The sequence below is a fragment of the Sceloporus undulatus genome, chromosome 3 (genome assembly GCF_019175285.1).
Source record: "Sceloporus undulatus isolate JIND9_A2432 ecotype Alabama chromosome 3, SceUnd_v1.1, whole genome shotgun sequence".
Lineage (NCBI taxonomy): Eukaryota > Metazoa > Chordata > Lepidosauria > Squamata > Phrynosomatidae > Sceloporus > Sceloporus undulatus.
The window spans coordinates 74401793-74417592 of NC_056524.1; the positions used below are offsets into that span (position 1 = coordinate 74401793).

The window sequence follows — 15800 nt, forward strand, 5'->3', positions numbered from 1 at the left end:
TTTTGAGTGCCTTCTTAAAGGCCTCTAAGGTAGTAATGAGATGGATCTCTTCCGGTAGGTCATTCCATAATCTTGGGGCCGCGGCAGTGAATGCCTTATGTGAAGTTGTCATTAACCTGGTATTATAATATTCTAGTAAGAACTTCCCAGATTTTCTGAGAGTGCGGGGTGGATTATGTAGGGAGAAGCACTCCCGCAAGTAACTTGGACCCGAGCCATGTAGGGCTTTAAAGGTAATAACCAACACCTTGTATTGCACCCGAAAGCTAATTGGCAGCCAGTGAAGAGATTTCAGTATTGGTGTTATATGGTCAAACCTAGATGTTCCAGCGACCAATCTGGCTGCTGCATTTTGAACCAATTGAAGCTTCCGAATTTGGTACAAGGGTAGCCTTATTACATTTTTGGTCTTAGCCCCAGAGAAACTAATCTGAATGACATTTTGTGTTTTAGGGCAAGGAGTATTTGAAACATACACCCCATAGAACAAACTTTGGTAGTTGCTGCAGAAACTCTTGTTTTTAATGAAGCATCTCAGGATTCATTTGATCTTCCAAATATTTCACTCCTGTTTCTCTGTCAGAATAAGCATGTCAAGTACGTAGATCTGGGAGGAGCGTATGTGGGACCAACACAGAATCGTATATTGAGACTATCTAAGGAACTGGGACTTGAGACATACAAAGTGAATGAAGTTGAGCATCTCATTCATCATGTCAAAGTAAGATCAATTTTTTAAAACTGTTATAATCATTTAATATTTTTTCTTGAAATGTTTTCATTAAGTTCTCGCATTTGCTAATTAGCCATGAAAAAAATTGCCATTCCTTTTTGATCTGACAGAAAGCCGGCTTTTCTAGCGGTGGCGCAGCTTTGCGGCACTTCCTGGGCCAGGTTCAAAGAGATAAAGATATATTGTGTTTGTCTGTCTTGCTATTTTTTTTGTTTTTGTTTTATTTATATACCGCTATTCCAAAGATCATAGCGGTGAACAGCAAGTAAGCTAATTAGTAAGTAAGCTAATTTGCCCCCAACAGTCTGGGTACTCATTTTAGCGACCTCGGAAGGATGCAAGCCTTCTGGTTTTGAGTGAATGGCTGCAGTACAGGCATTTAACCACTGCACCACCAGGGCTCCTTCTTTTAGATGGGATATTTTTTACTAAAGTTTAAACATTATTTTTACATTATTATTTTTTTACACCCACCCACCCCTTCTCTCACTTTATGAGTAACTTTTGCATTCATACTTAAAAGTGTAGTTTCCTATTAGGCACTCTTTTGTATTTGAATAAATCTTGGACAGAAACTTTTAAAAAAAAACAACTAACCTTGTTGCACTGGGAAGTCTTAATGACTATGAGCTTCCCTAATTATATTTCCAAAGCAGTCCCAGGATATAGTACTAAATTATTCAATATGGGCCAGAGATTGATTGTCAGATTACATAAACCCAGTTTGTTTTTCTTGAATGGCGAAAGATTAATGATGACTGCCTGGGCCATTTTACCTGTATGTCAGACAACAGTAGTAATGTTAATCATTATGTTATTATATTACATTCTATTTGGCAGCATCTCACTAATTTTTTTTACTGTAGCTGTAATGGCAGATAGTGATCATCACTGAGTGCAAATGGTTTGCAACCCCTCTGGCTTTCCGGATATTGCTAATGCGCCCCAAAGTAGAATAGATGGACTCACATTTGAATCAGTCAGTCACTTATTTTTGCATTGTGTGTGCAGGCTTGTGGGTGAACACCAACTATATCAAAGGGCTATTAAACCTAGATCTTGTCTCTAAAAGAACCAGAAGCCACCACCCCCTCCAGTGGTGGATAACTTCGCTTAAAAATTCAACCTTATCCATCAATTTTCCTTCCTGTCCTACCTGCTGTCTAGACCTTGTTTTCCTCAAAAAGTTAGTGTTCCTTAACTACAGAAACAATAATTGGCAGCATTCACTTTCTGTGCAGCCAGCATCCACATCTATGCATTGTTCAGTTTCCTTCTCTCCAAATCTCCCTTGCATGCCCACTTCATTCTTGCTCCTCCTCTTCTTGGCCTTTCTTCCCCACCATGCGTCTATTTCCTTGTGTTTTTAACCTCACATTTTATATTGTCCCATTTAATTAAGCTACCATGTCAGCTAGCATGCAGCTTTCCCCTTTATTTTCTCCTAATAGCATATGCTCTTCCTGATTTTTAACAGGACTGGCCCTACCAATAGGCAACTTGAGACAGCCATCTTGGGCAGCAGATGCCAGGGATGGGGAATGACAACAAAATGTTGTTGGTAGGGCTGTATCTAATGGCCTGCCTGTGTACTAACTTTCCTCCTTCAGAAGGACACTGTACAACTACAAAATAAGTGTTAAATATCAATCTAATCAGCTTCTTCTGTACAGTTGGCCCTCCAATTTCACGGATTCTTTATCCAAGGATTCAACCACTTATGGCTTGAAAATATTCAAAAAAATATAAATTCCAAAAAGCAAACCTTGATTTTGCCATTTATATAAGAGACACCATTTTATTATGCCATTGTATTTAATGGGACTTGAGCATTCATGGATTTTGGTAACTATGGGGGGTTCTGGAACCAAACTCCAATGAATACCAAGGGCCCCTGTATATAGAATGGTGTAGGGGGATTTTTATCTTGTCCTTTGCCTCAGACAGCATGTCTTGGGTCAGCTGTGGATCTTCCACACTGTAAGATATCATTAAACTTCCTCTCTCAGTTATCCCTTATTACTTGATTTTCCTGCCCTTTCTGTCCTGCTCTCTGCAGGGTGACTTCCCCTACTTCATCCCACTTTCTGGGAGGCTCTTGTAACTTAGTCAATTGCCTGCCCAGCAAATGTCCTTTCGAAAAATCCCCCTTAGTCTTAATTCAGTAGATGATTCATTGTCTCAGGACCTATTTTCCCCACTCCTTAGTCTAACCCAAAATGGTGGTCTGTGTACCAGTGTTAGTTCACAAACCATGGACCATCAGCTGCCAATCTGGCAAGAAACTATGTAAATGTTATAACAATATAGTACAAGTATGGTACTGGTTCTGGAACATTGCGGGGGGGGGGGGGGGTGAGTGGGATGCTGGTCCACCACATCAGTTAACTTGAGAACTATGACTCAAACCCAAAAGTTGTTTATCTCCTGAGGATCAGCAGGAGAGGTTTTAATTGCAGGTTTTTTTTTTTTTATTCTGACAGCTCTCAGCACGTGGCATGAACAGGAATATCCAGCCAGTTAATAATAGTTATAGCTTTCTTTGCTACAAATATAATCCAATATGGACTAGGTTATGATAATTTTTACCTTAGATGAAACAGTAGGAGTCATCTGTTCTTCGTGGTGGGTAACATACAAAACAGATGACCACCAAAGTTCAACAAAGAAGCAAACAACTTTTGAATGTATGTAGAGTACCCTAGCTTGAAGAGTTCTACACACTAACAGTCTAAATATACATGATAACAAAAATAGGTAAAATATTTCTCTATTTAAAAGTAAAATTAAAAATACAGGCCAACTCACATCTAATTATATTTATCACATGAGAGGTGGTGTTACTATATCAATGAGGGTTGTTCCTCCTAGGCATGGCGATATTACCTGGGATTGGGCCAGCCTTTAGTCAGCAAATTTAAACATGGTGAAGCATGTATGAAATGTTTGCCCACTTTCCTCATGGCAGCTCTCTGACTTTGGCCTTTAAATGATTTTTATTGATGCTCATGCATTAGGTTTTTAAAAGTTATAATATTATGGAGGTCTTAGACAAAATCATATTTGCTGATTGACACTGAGTCAAAGTAATCCAGAGGATTTGCTTGCTAAGATTTAGGGAGTTAAATCCCAGTTCAGACATGAGGGTGCATGTCACTGTGTTAGAGCACACACACACACCCATCTGTATAACTGAAATAAAGATCAGATTATTTTGTTTGTTATAACTTAATAGTTATGCAGGAATTGGGATACATTTCTGATGAACCAATACTGGATTGTTCTTACATTTGCTGACGCTAGCTGATGCCTTTACAAGACATTTTAAAAGCTTATCTTCAAGTCTCTTTGGAAGCTTTACTGTGGGTCATGTAAGAACTCCTGCTGCTTTGCTGATGATGAGTGCTTCAAAGTAAATTAAATTCACTAATTGAAGAGCTTCTGCTGTTTGAGTAATATGCAGCTTTTCATCTAATGCTAATTTGTCAAAATAGTTTTGACACAAAAGATGTATGTATTAGAATATATGGATTGAACATAGGAACAGGTTACAGAATAGGATAAGACTCTCCACTGAGATGCAGTTTTCTTAGAGATGATCCACATGTACATGTTATTGGACAATGATGAACAAAGTCAAGGAATGATATGTGTGGTTCAATATGCCTGTTGTGGCAGATATGGAGCAGGGTTGTAGCTGAGTACATTCAGAAGTTTTAAGATTCAGCGGAAGTTTGGGAAAGACTTCTATTTGAAACCTCAAAGACTCACAACCTCAGAGTGTAAACATACTGAATTAGACAGGTCAAATGTCTGACAATAGTAGAAAGCAGCTTCCTGTGTTTTTTTCTCATGATATGTAGGCATTTTGTGGTGTGATGTCAAGCCACCTTATGCATTGTTACCCCTCTGCCAAGAACAGTGGGAGAAAACATATGCCATGGTAACATGGTAATTAAATGGCATGTTATGAGGAAGGCAAGCATGACACTGAGATGCTACTTTTCATGGCACATGAATGCCATAATGCATGGTTGTTATTTGAAAACATTCATGTCTTATCAAACAATATTCCAGAAATTCCATATTGCATTACACTAACCTTAGAAAAAAAGGGGGAGTTGCATAATAATTGTCAGAATTCCTTTGCAAGCCTTTTCAATCAAGGCAGTTGCTTCTTCATTCAACCCAAGTGATTAGGTATTATGTGAATCAACCTTACAGACCATCACCTTCATTCTTTTTATTATGGGATCATTTAAAATCCATGGAGGCTTAGGACAGAGCAATCTTTTTGCTCTTCATGGGAAATAGCAGCATATATCCCTGTCTTCATCTATGCTCAACCTGTATAGTTATAAATATGTTCAAATACTACCAATATCAACAAGCCTTCAAAGATGTCTCTCCAAAGAAGCACAGTTCTGGGTAAACACTCCACACATAAAGCAGGTCTACACTGACAAGAATACTCCTGGCTGCTCTCAGAGTATTTTGGTTCTGAAGCTGCCCTGAGTTCCCCCATTACCTGTGCATTCCAGAGCAATACTGGCCAGCTATTTACAAAGCTTCCATTGCCATTTCTGCTGGCACAGGTCACTCCCTCTGAGGCCAGAAACAAGGTGTCCAATGCTGATCACATGGCTGGGTGCCTTGTTGTGACTTCAGTGCAAATGCCCTGCACCAGGGATGACAGCAGTGGGCACTGGCATCCTTGCACTGAGTGTTACCTGGTTTGGAGCGTGGGGATTGTGGGGGGCAGGGCTTGTGGGGGCCCTCTCCCTGTGTCACCCCATCTTTTTCCTGATGAGGAAAAGAGCAGAATAGCACAGGGGTGGGAGCATGTGTAGGGGAGTGGGGGATAGATCAGGGGGTGGGTCGGAACATGCTTGGGGGAGTGCAGGATGGTGCATGTTTGGGAGCATTCCTGGGGGAGTGTGGGATGACCAGGAAGGAGAACACGTGGGACAACATGGGATGGCATGGGAGGTGGGAGCGCATGTGGGGACAACGCAGGGGGGAGGGCAGGGAGAGGCCTGACCAGGTGTCACCCCCCCTTCTGGAATTTCACCTGGTGCAGGCTGCACCATCGCACCCTCCAACCAACACCACTGGTGGCACAGCTGGCACAGCTGGACAGTGTGTAAGATATCTCCCGGTATTGCAACAGAGTGCTTCATTTTTTCTTGGAAGACCTGGAGCAAATGGTGAAGGTTTTTTTTAAAAAAATGATTGAATGCAGGGAAGGCCTGGATTCACTGTGGAACAGCTGTTCCCATTTGAAGACAGTCTGCAGTTGAATTGGGCCTTTGGCCCAGCATCATAAAGACAAAGCAAAACAAAGATGGGGAAAAACTGGTTTATTTGGTCCATGTAGACATGCCCATGGAACTTCTAGTACAGAGGAATGGAACAAATAGAACAACGTGCCTGCATTGTGTTATTCTAAGATACATGGTAGGTTGCAGATTTTCAAAAGCTGAATGTATTTTGCTCCATGTATTGATCCATTTTTTTATTATGGAAAAAGTAACATCTGAACAGTCTAAAATATACTTGACTACATTTGACAGATTGTATATAGGAAAAATGTATGTATTAATGGAGGATTAGTATTTCATTTTTCTTCCTCTTGTTTTGCAACTATAAAATATTTAAATGGCATTACAAATTTGTATAAAATGCATTAACAACATTCTTACCTAAGTGAAACCTGTGAATCACCATGTTTCAAGGCTCTCATAGACCTTGTTCATTTTATTTCTGAAACTGACTCAGTGTGAAAATGTTATTTGCTAGCTTCTGGTCATGAATAAAATATAAGAGGCTCTTCTAGATTCAGATTTAATTAGCAGAGAAATAAGTGATTACTGTATTGGAATGCATGCAGCTTTGTGGTGGTTCTTTTATAGTACTAATGCAGTGATACATGCAAGTTAAATCATTGTGATTTATTAATGCTCCTGACCTGGTCTACAAAAATAAATGGCAGTTGCTACTGGCATAACTTGGAGTATAACAGTTTAAGTGGATTTTAAATGACTAGATTAAATTGCTTCCATTTTTCTTTTCCAAACTTTCCTTTAAAACCCATTCTAATCAAGGCCAAAATATGAAATAGTGGTTCTTTGACTTAAGCAGACCTTGGAAATGCTACTGGCTTATATCCAGTTGTTAGTCTTGATTGGATAGAACCACCCACTGAATCAATGGAAACCTCATCTTCCACACAGGGTGGCCAGATGTCATAACTGCAAAAGAGGACAAGGCACTGCAAAATGTAGGGTATTCAAGAAAAATGTTGGGTGTTACAAAACAAAAGCTTAAGACACTACTATAAATATAGATTCACATAATTTACAAATATAAATGGACAAAAAAACGAACAAACCCAAAACCTCCCAATGCCCCCTTATGCTTTTGTATCCCTTTCAGCCTCTGGCTGCCCCCTCCATAGAAGTGAAAGGGTGGAAGAGAGGCAAGGCTGTCAGCCCAGCACCCATGCTCAACTCTAGCTGCATGCCCTGACCCACAGAAAAGGAGGCAGACACCATGGCGCCAGAACTCCCTGGGGCTAGGGTTGCCATAGCACGGCCCCCCCCGTGACCAGCACGGTTTTGGGGGGCCCCTCCCGGTCACGGTCTGGTTTGGGCCCCCACCCGTGCCTGGTCCCCTGTTTGGGGGCCCGCTCCGGCCATTGCCGCTGCCGCTAATGCGGCTGCTGCGGCGCCAACCCACCTCCTCCTCCAGCTCGCCTTCCTCGCCTCCAAGGCGAGGGCTTGAACACTGCCCAGCCCAGGCCTCAGTAGGGGCCAGTGGCAGGCGCGCGGACGCGGAGGGAAGTGGGGCAGGGAAAGCGAGGCCCCATTCCCTTCCCTGGCTTCCTCCGTCGCCAGCCGGCGGAGAAAGCCAGGCAGAGGTTTGGGGCTTTGATTCAGCAAGGCCCCACTCCCTTCCCTGGCTTCTTCCGTCGCCGGCGGAGAAAGCCAGGCAGGGGAAAGAGCCTTTCCTCTTTCTCCTACTCCTTCTGCCTCCTCTCCTCCTCCTTTTCTTCCTCCCCTTCTTCCTCTTCTTCTTCCTCCTCCTCTTCCTTTCTTCTTCATCTTTTTCCTCCTCTTCTTCTTCCTCCTCTCCTCCTCCTTTTCTTCCTCCCCTTCTTCCTCTTCCTTCTTCCTCCTTTTCCTCCCCTTCTTCCTCTTCTTCTTCCTCCTCCTCTTCTTCTCCATCTCTTCTCCTCCTCCTCCTCCCCTTCCCCTCTTCCTTCCCTTCTTCTTCCTCTCTACTTCCTCTTCTTCTTCCTCCTCCTGTTCTTCTTCTCCTCTTCCTCCTCCTCTTCCTCCCCTTCTTCTTCATCTTTTTCCTCCTCTTCTTCTTCCTCCTCTGCTCCTTCCTCCCCTTCTTCCTCCTTTTCTTCCCCTTCTTCTTCATCTTCCTCCTCCTCCTCTTCTTCCCCTCTTCCTCCCCTTCTTCTTCCTCTCTACTTCCTCCTCTTCTTCCTCCTCCTCCTTCTCCTCTGCCTTTTCCACTCTTCCTCCTCTTCAATGCCCAAATGTACTGTTTGGAATGGGGGAGGCAGGTTGGCCAGAAAGGGAAGTCCATTTCTGCCATCTGTCTAGGAACAATGTCAAAATGTCCTCCATTTTGATCATGCCTAAGAAACATGCATTTATATTAACACTTTTAATATAAATATAATTTATTTTTATATTTATTTTATATAGATTTATATAATTTATATAAAAAATATAATTTTTTAAAAAAGCATCCTTTTTTGCGTGTCCTCCATTTTTACAAAATATGTCCTACATTTGAAAATTTTGTCCTACTTTTGTCCTACATTTGTCCCAGTTTCGAGGTCCAGAATTATGGCAACCCTACCTAGGGCAAATTGCTGCCACCTTTGGAGCCCTCTCAGCAGGAAAAGAAGGAGGAGGAAAGGGTAGAGGATGAACCCTTTCTTGGGTGGCACCACTGGGCCAGGCTATTTCTGGAGTGCTCTTTTTCACCAGGGAGCCCTGATGGCACAGTGGTTAAATGCTGGTACTGCAGCCACTCGGTCACAGTCTCAAGGTAGTGAGTTTGATACCAGCCAGGGGATCTAGGGTTGTCTCAGCCTGGCACTCTTCCAAAGCTGCTAAAATGAGTACCCTGCTTCTTGGGGGCAATGAGTTTACACATTGTAAACCGCTTAGGGAGTGCTAAAGTGCACTGATAAGTGGTATAGAAATGTACTTGCTATTGCTTGTTATTGATGGGCAAAAACCCACCAGTGTCTCCCAATCAAACTACTTTTCCACTTTGATTCACATGTGATAAATTCCTCCTGCTGCAGTTCCAATATGCAGTCACATGGTGTGAGTGGACATGATTATGCTCTTCTCCTCCTTTCACCTTTTCCCTGCACCATCCCCAAGCAGGCTTTTGTTTCCTTTTTATTTAATGGATTGCCATGATCACATAATTGTGCTAAAATAAATAAAAGTAAAAGTAAATACAGACTAAAAGACATGTTGGGAAGGAGTTAGGGCAGGGAGGCAGAGCTGTGGAGGCCAGCATACAGAAAGCAGAGACTAGGACAGAAGCAGTACCATCACGTTTTTGAAGTGCTGTGTAATAATGAGTGTCCCCAACCCAGTATGTTTATGTTTTCTATACAAATGTTATTTGGTCATTTTATGAGCCTGGTGTGCTTCAAGCAAAAACAAACTGTCTTAGCCTGTGTGCTCTTACTCACAATAGATAGATAGATAGATTATTATTATTATTTGTCTGTGGCAAAATATCCATTACAAAACATTCAGACTGGTGACAAAATTACAATTGTATTAGACACAGAATGAAAAAAAGTTAAAATAAAAAACAAACAAACAAAAGGCTACTGGATAAAACATTGAGCCAACAATAATAATGATAACTACAACAACTGATCTCTTTTACAATCCATTACAATCCATTGCTACTGTCTTCAAGAAGTTGCAGCAGATCTTTTGTGCTGCTACTGCAAAGGTGGCAATCAAATGTGATGGATTTAGAATGATCGGTCAACAAGCCACAAATAATATCAGACAATGGCCAACCCACCCTCATTCTCAAGGGATTTCCCAGAAAATATGTCCTGGGGTCACTATATAAAGGGCATTGTAATAAAGAGTAAACTAAGTCTCCCAACTTCCCAGAACCACAAATACATAATAATTGTGTATAAGGGATCCCTTTATATCTTCCCTTCAGATGAGCGGACATTCTTCCTCATTAAGGATGTTTGCCATAATAATAATAATAATAATAATAATAATAATAATAAATTTTATTTGTATTTCCCGCCTCTCCCTGCAGATCGAGGCAGGATTACAACAGAGAATAAAATCAACAATAAAATACAAGATACAGTATTATCTAAAATACAATTAATAGAACAAACTACAAAACTACTACCAATGACTAAAATGACTGTATTCTGCAGCTTGGTCATACATGTCCCAGTTTTCTTCTGTGAAATACTGGTGGCTATGAAGATAACATCATCTATTTTGGTTTCTCTCAGTGCGAGTCAATACATTTTAGCTGGCCTTAGTTGCCATCTGAAAATTTCTGCTTGCCAGGACCCTGCCCTTGACCTCATGCTGTGCTTCCATATCAAGTTAGGGACACTGCCATGCTCCCTTCTCCACCTCCAAATCTGAAAATAAGGGTGGGATCATTCTTCCAACTTTCCTATAGCTGTAGACAACAGATATGTGAAAAGATTTTAGCCAGAGTCTAATAACCTGGAATATTTCCCCTTTCCTTTAGATTTTACTTCTGCCCCCTTCCTGGGGCAGAAGTAAAATCTCTCTACAGAAACCACTTGGGAAATCCAGGTGTTTAAAGCAATGTCTGGGGTAGCTGCATGTCCACTCAAATGCAAAGGGGATTTCATGCTGTTTTGAACTAAGTAAGATTTTATTAACCAACCCGATACCTTGCAGATGTTTTGGATTGACTCCTATCATGCCCAGCCAGCATAACCAAGTTGGATGGGGGGAGGGGGGGAGGCTGTCATGGTATTAGATAGCATGGTAAGCTATAGAAAGTCTAAGTCAACAAAATCACCCTATCCTTCTCTATCTGTTAGCATACTTCATCTATGACTAGGGTAACCAAGATAGTTTCCACTCCACCAACTATGGGTACATCTACACTATATAAATAATGCAGTTTGACATGAGTTTAACTGTCATGGCTCCATCCTATAGAATCCTGGAATCTGTAGTTTTACAGGGCCTTTAGCTTTTTCTGCCAGGGTGCTGGTACCACACAAAACTCCAAACCCCAGGATTAAATAGGATGGATCCATGGCAGTTAAAGTAGTGTCATCTGCTTAATTTCTACAGTGTAAATGCACTCCTACGTCAGACTTATAGGGTTTGGTTTTTTTTGGTAACTGCTTCAGTCATTTTCTTTTTCACCAGAACAGAGAAGATTATTTCAGCATGCTTGATTATTTATTTACTAATAGTATAATACATGATAAGCAGTTTCTTACTGTTCAATACCAAGATTTTTCCTTGTGGCCTAAATATGACTTTTTCTTTGAATGGATTTGCTTCAGATTTCCTTAGGTTGTAATTTTAAAATCACCTTGACATATCCTATATGCAGCTAATATTTTTATCCTCAGAGTGCCTTTTGTTTATATTTCACTTTTAAAGCAGCTGCACACTTTACATGAATTTGTTACTTTGGTTTTATCATAGATATAGTATACTAGTTAAATATACTACCGTAAGTAAAATCAGACAGAAAATCTGGTCCATAAAATCTCTCCTGTCAAGTGATTCATACTGAGAACAATTTGTTGACATTGTAAATCAGATTATAATGCTTGTGTTGCAGTTCATTTGAATTAATTTGCCAGTTTAACCAGACACATTATCAAATCCCTATTACAGTTAAATATTATACACAAGCAGCCTAATCCACAATTCAATTAAGCTAAAAATAGAAACCAGTTTAGTTCTTTTGATTGAAACAGGGAGGCTAACCTGGCCTAAATGCTTTTCCATTAGTTTGTAATATGGATTGTATTTGCTGTGTCCATTTCTAGTGCTGTGTCTTTAAGAGGCATGCTGGTAATACGCATTTCCCAGGTATCAACATTAATATATGGAGATGCCAGCAAAACTTACTAGGAACTGTGAGAGAGCTGTAAGAACTGTTTGCAATGTCTCAGAGAAGGAACTGGCACGATGACAGCCTGAATTCTTCAAATGGGAAGATTGCTGGTTTATTCACCCAGGAATCCTTGCTTTTGACTCTGTTGGTCTGAATTTACCAGGAACACTGTTATCAATTACAACCAATAGTACTTGGGAAACTACAGCCTAAATCCTGTTGTTCATCTGGTTTAGAAAAGATCCATTCAATCAATGGGATTTGCCTATTTGTTGATTCACCCATTCAGCAACTGATTGAATAAGTCTACTGTAGTTGGGACTAACCAACAGGATGTCAGTCTACATTTCCCGAGTGCCACCAGGACCTAGACAGCACAGTAGCACCAAGTGGTAGCTAGAGATGCAGGAAAGACAAACTAGAAATGACGCATACAGACCTCTCTCTTCCACTCACACTTTGGCAGTAGTATGAACTGCTGATAAGCGTCATGTAAGTGGTAAGTCTGGAGTATTGGGAGTCTGGACTGGTGGAAGGGATGTAATAAGGATGGGTATAAAGGAGAAAGGTGCTTAGAGGAGATGTAGGCATGGGCTGTCTCACCAATAAGCTGGTCCAGTTTTCTAAGATTTTGAAAAATGACTCATTTCTGAGTTTGATATGGTGCCTCTCATGAAGGATGTACTGTACAATTTTGATGTGAGCCTCAATAATATAGTTTTTTTGAAACACACACACACACACACACACTCATTAAAAACCTAGTTTTTCACAGCCTCATTGTTTATGTTGTTTGATTGACATAAAGTTGGCCAATTTAGAGTTAAAACTGGACTTGAATGCTGCTTATCTTTTTGTTTCTGCTTTGTAGGGCAAATCTTATCCTTTCAAAGGCCCCTTTCCTCCGATGTGGAATCCCATTGCCTATTTGGATTACAACAACCTGTGGCGGACAATGGACGAAATGGGGAAGGAGGTATTAAGCTCTTGATCAGTTAAGGAACACAACTGTTGAGACAGCTGATGTGTTTCAAACAGCAGCCTCGGGATCCAGGCTTCAGTGTCCTTTGGCAAAGTGTGGCTCCTCCATCATGCTCAAGGATGCAGGTCTTTCTCTTTTCACCACATCGTACTCCAGGTTCCCACTCCCCCCCCCAGCTGCCCAATAATATTTTTCTGGATTGTTGGGCTGATTTTCTGTGGCCCTCAAAAGCAAGAAGGAAAGTAGCCTAACATCTAATAGAGAAAAAAAAATGTGATATAATTTTGAGGTTTTAACCTTGTGCATACAAATTGGTGGGTGAATCCCACTGAATTTCAGAGAACTTATTTGCTTCCTATGAATCACGCACTCCTCCTGAATATGTAGGACTAAAATTGTTAACCGAAGTATTGGTTATGCTCAGTGTTTATGCTCAGTGTTTTCATAATAAAGTTGTCCATCTTAACCACTCTGAGCTCTTGGTTGGACTGAGAGACTTAGTGGGTGGGAATGGAACATCTTGGCCAATGCGCTCTCTCTCTCTCTCTCTCTCTCGCTCTCTCAATATCTGTGTGTGTGTGTGTGTGTGTGTGTGTGTGTGTGTGTGTATTTATTCCTTACTAACCAGATTCAGGGCTTATCCCAACTTCATATCTTATCTGGAGTGACATAGTGAGGCTAATATTTTTGTTTGTCCCAAGAAAATCCAAACCATGAGCCCTTTTGAGGGGTCCATCTACAGTATATCCATTGGCTCATTTCAGAAATCTAACAAAACCATTGTTTTACACTGAGCGTGGTACAGAATGCAATGCATGGTTTGGACTGGCAAATGTAAAGGACAGTTTTGAGCAGATTGTTTATTGTCATTTTCTGTTTGCTCATGGTTCTCATTTTTATGGAACTGCAGGTGTGTCTGGAGGTGTGAGAGAGCCAGTTCAGGATAGTGGTTTGAGTGTTGGCTCTGACATTATGACTCTGAGAGACCAGAGTTTAAATCCTCACTAGCCATATAAATCCACTCGGTGGCCTTGGGGAAGTCAGACTCTCTCAGTAAATTCCAAAGCCCCTCTGAACAAATCTTGCCAAGAAAACCCCATCTTTGATTAACTTTAGGTCAAGTCAGAAATGACTTGAAGACACTCAGCAACAAGAAGTGAAGATAGAAAAGTGGCTATAACAAGAGCTGAAACTATGGCCTGGTATAAACAGGCCCTAAACAATGCCTTCATCACACCCCACACCCCTAGTATGTGACTAGGGCATCATCACTGTGCAGCGCTGTATAGATGGCGCACGCAGCGATGGTATTGCTGCTGCGCTGCATCCAAATGGAGCAATGAAGCAGCAAGGTGTTCGCGTCATCGCAGGCTGCTTGCGGTGGCGCTGCTGTGCAGCAACAAAAGGTGGCCCCAGCCCACCTTTTCGGGTCCGCTTGTACCGGGCCATTGAAACAGAAGTAGTACAAACCATGGTTTGCAAGCCCATTCCAGAACTGTTTCTTGAATCTGTTTTCCTGGCCAACTCAAAATATGCTTAGTCATTTCACACTAATTTTCACAAACCACAGTTTACTCTGATGCATGAATTGTACCATTAGTTGGCCTGTGACTACAGCACATATTTTCAGTCACAATTTTTCATTTATAAAATGGAGGCACAGTAGTTGAACATTTCAAGCTTCTGGGATCTCATTTATTTTTAATAAATGAGCCTGGTATGCAGAGGACATATGCTTGGAATTAAATATTTCCCAGCCTAGTGGGCAGTGTTAGGAGGCTAGGGTACTGCACTGCTCTCCTTGGAGAACTTAGAAGCCCAGATTTCTCCAAATACCCTTAAGGGGCTGTGGAGACAATTTTGCCATGTTTTTAGGCTCCTTGCACCATTTTAGGCCCAGGAGAGGGCTTCCCTACCAAATTCTGGTTTACTTTTGTTTTTAAAAAGGTCCTTTCCCAAGCCTAAAATGGCCTGGGAGGGCAAAACAAGCAATGGCATTTAGCATCTACATTTCTATACTACTTAATAGTGAACTCAGCATTCTCTAGGCGATTTACAATCTGTAAGTCAGTTGCCCCCAACAAGCTAGGTATTCATTTTACCAACTTACCAAAGGACTCTATGGAAGGTTGAGTCAACCTTGGAGTCCTGGGATTGAACTCACAGTGTTGTGGCTGTAGTACCAGCATTTAATCACTGTGCCAACTGGGCTCCTTCAAAACAAGGGCATTTGAGAGACATGAGGCAGCAGTGTCACGGGGGGTGTTCAGTGTCACGGGGTGTGTGGACTGCACCAGGTGACACCTGGCTCTGTCCCCCCCCCCCCCCCCCACCCGCTGCTGTTTGCCACAGCATGTGGCAGGGAGCGAGAGGCTCAGGGCACCCCTTCCTCCCTGCTCAGTGCCGCTTTACATGTGTGTAAAGCTGCACTGGATAGGGAAGAAGGGGTGCCCTGGGCCTCTCCTTCCCTCCTTTCTCAGTGCAGCTTTACACAGGTGTAAAACCACACTGGGCAGGGAGGTGAGCCCAAGTCCTTTTGGCCCTGCACCCTGAAGGATATATAAAAATATAATTAGTATTTTGACTGTAAAATCCTTGCTAGATTTGCCTTGAAATGGAACAAAATACGTTGCTCATTTGAAAGAAGTACTGGCCCTGAATAAAAAGAAGTGTTGAATTCTAAATACTTAAATAGTACATTCTGTGATTTTTTTGCACTCAATATGTAACTCCTATTCTCTTTTAGATCCCCAATGAAGCCCCCTGGGAGGCACCACATGCAGATGAATGGGACAAAATGACGATGCAAGAATTAATAGACAAAATCTGCTGGACAAAGTGAGAAGTGTTTTTATACATACTACGTTTATAAGATAGTTATCCATAGTATCTATCTATGGCAAACACCCTCATCTTATGGCAATGTGCTGG

General features: G+C 41.5%; 1 protein-coding gene across 1 annotated transcript in view; it reads left to right on the forward strand.

The window, feature by feature from the left end:
- Positions 1-15800, forward strand: part of LOC121927300 (amine oxidase [flavin-containing] B-like) — a 65527-nt gene that overhangs the window by 23084 nt on the left and 26643 nt on the right. Inside the window, exons 3-5 of the mRNA XM_042461021.1 lie at positions 584-721; positions 12759-12863; positions 15616-15707. Of these exons, the coding sequence (XP_042316955.1) occupies positions 584-721; positions 12759-12863; positions 15616-15707 (335 nt within the window). The remainder of the gene's footprint in view (positions 1-583; positions 722-12758; positions 12864-15615; positions 15708-15800) is intronic.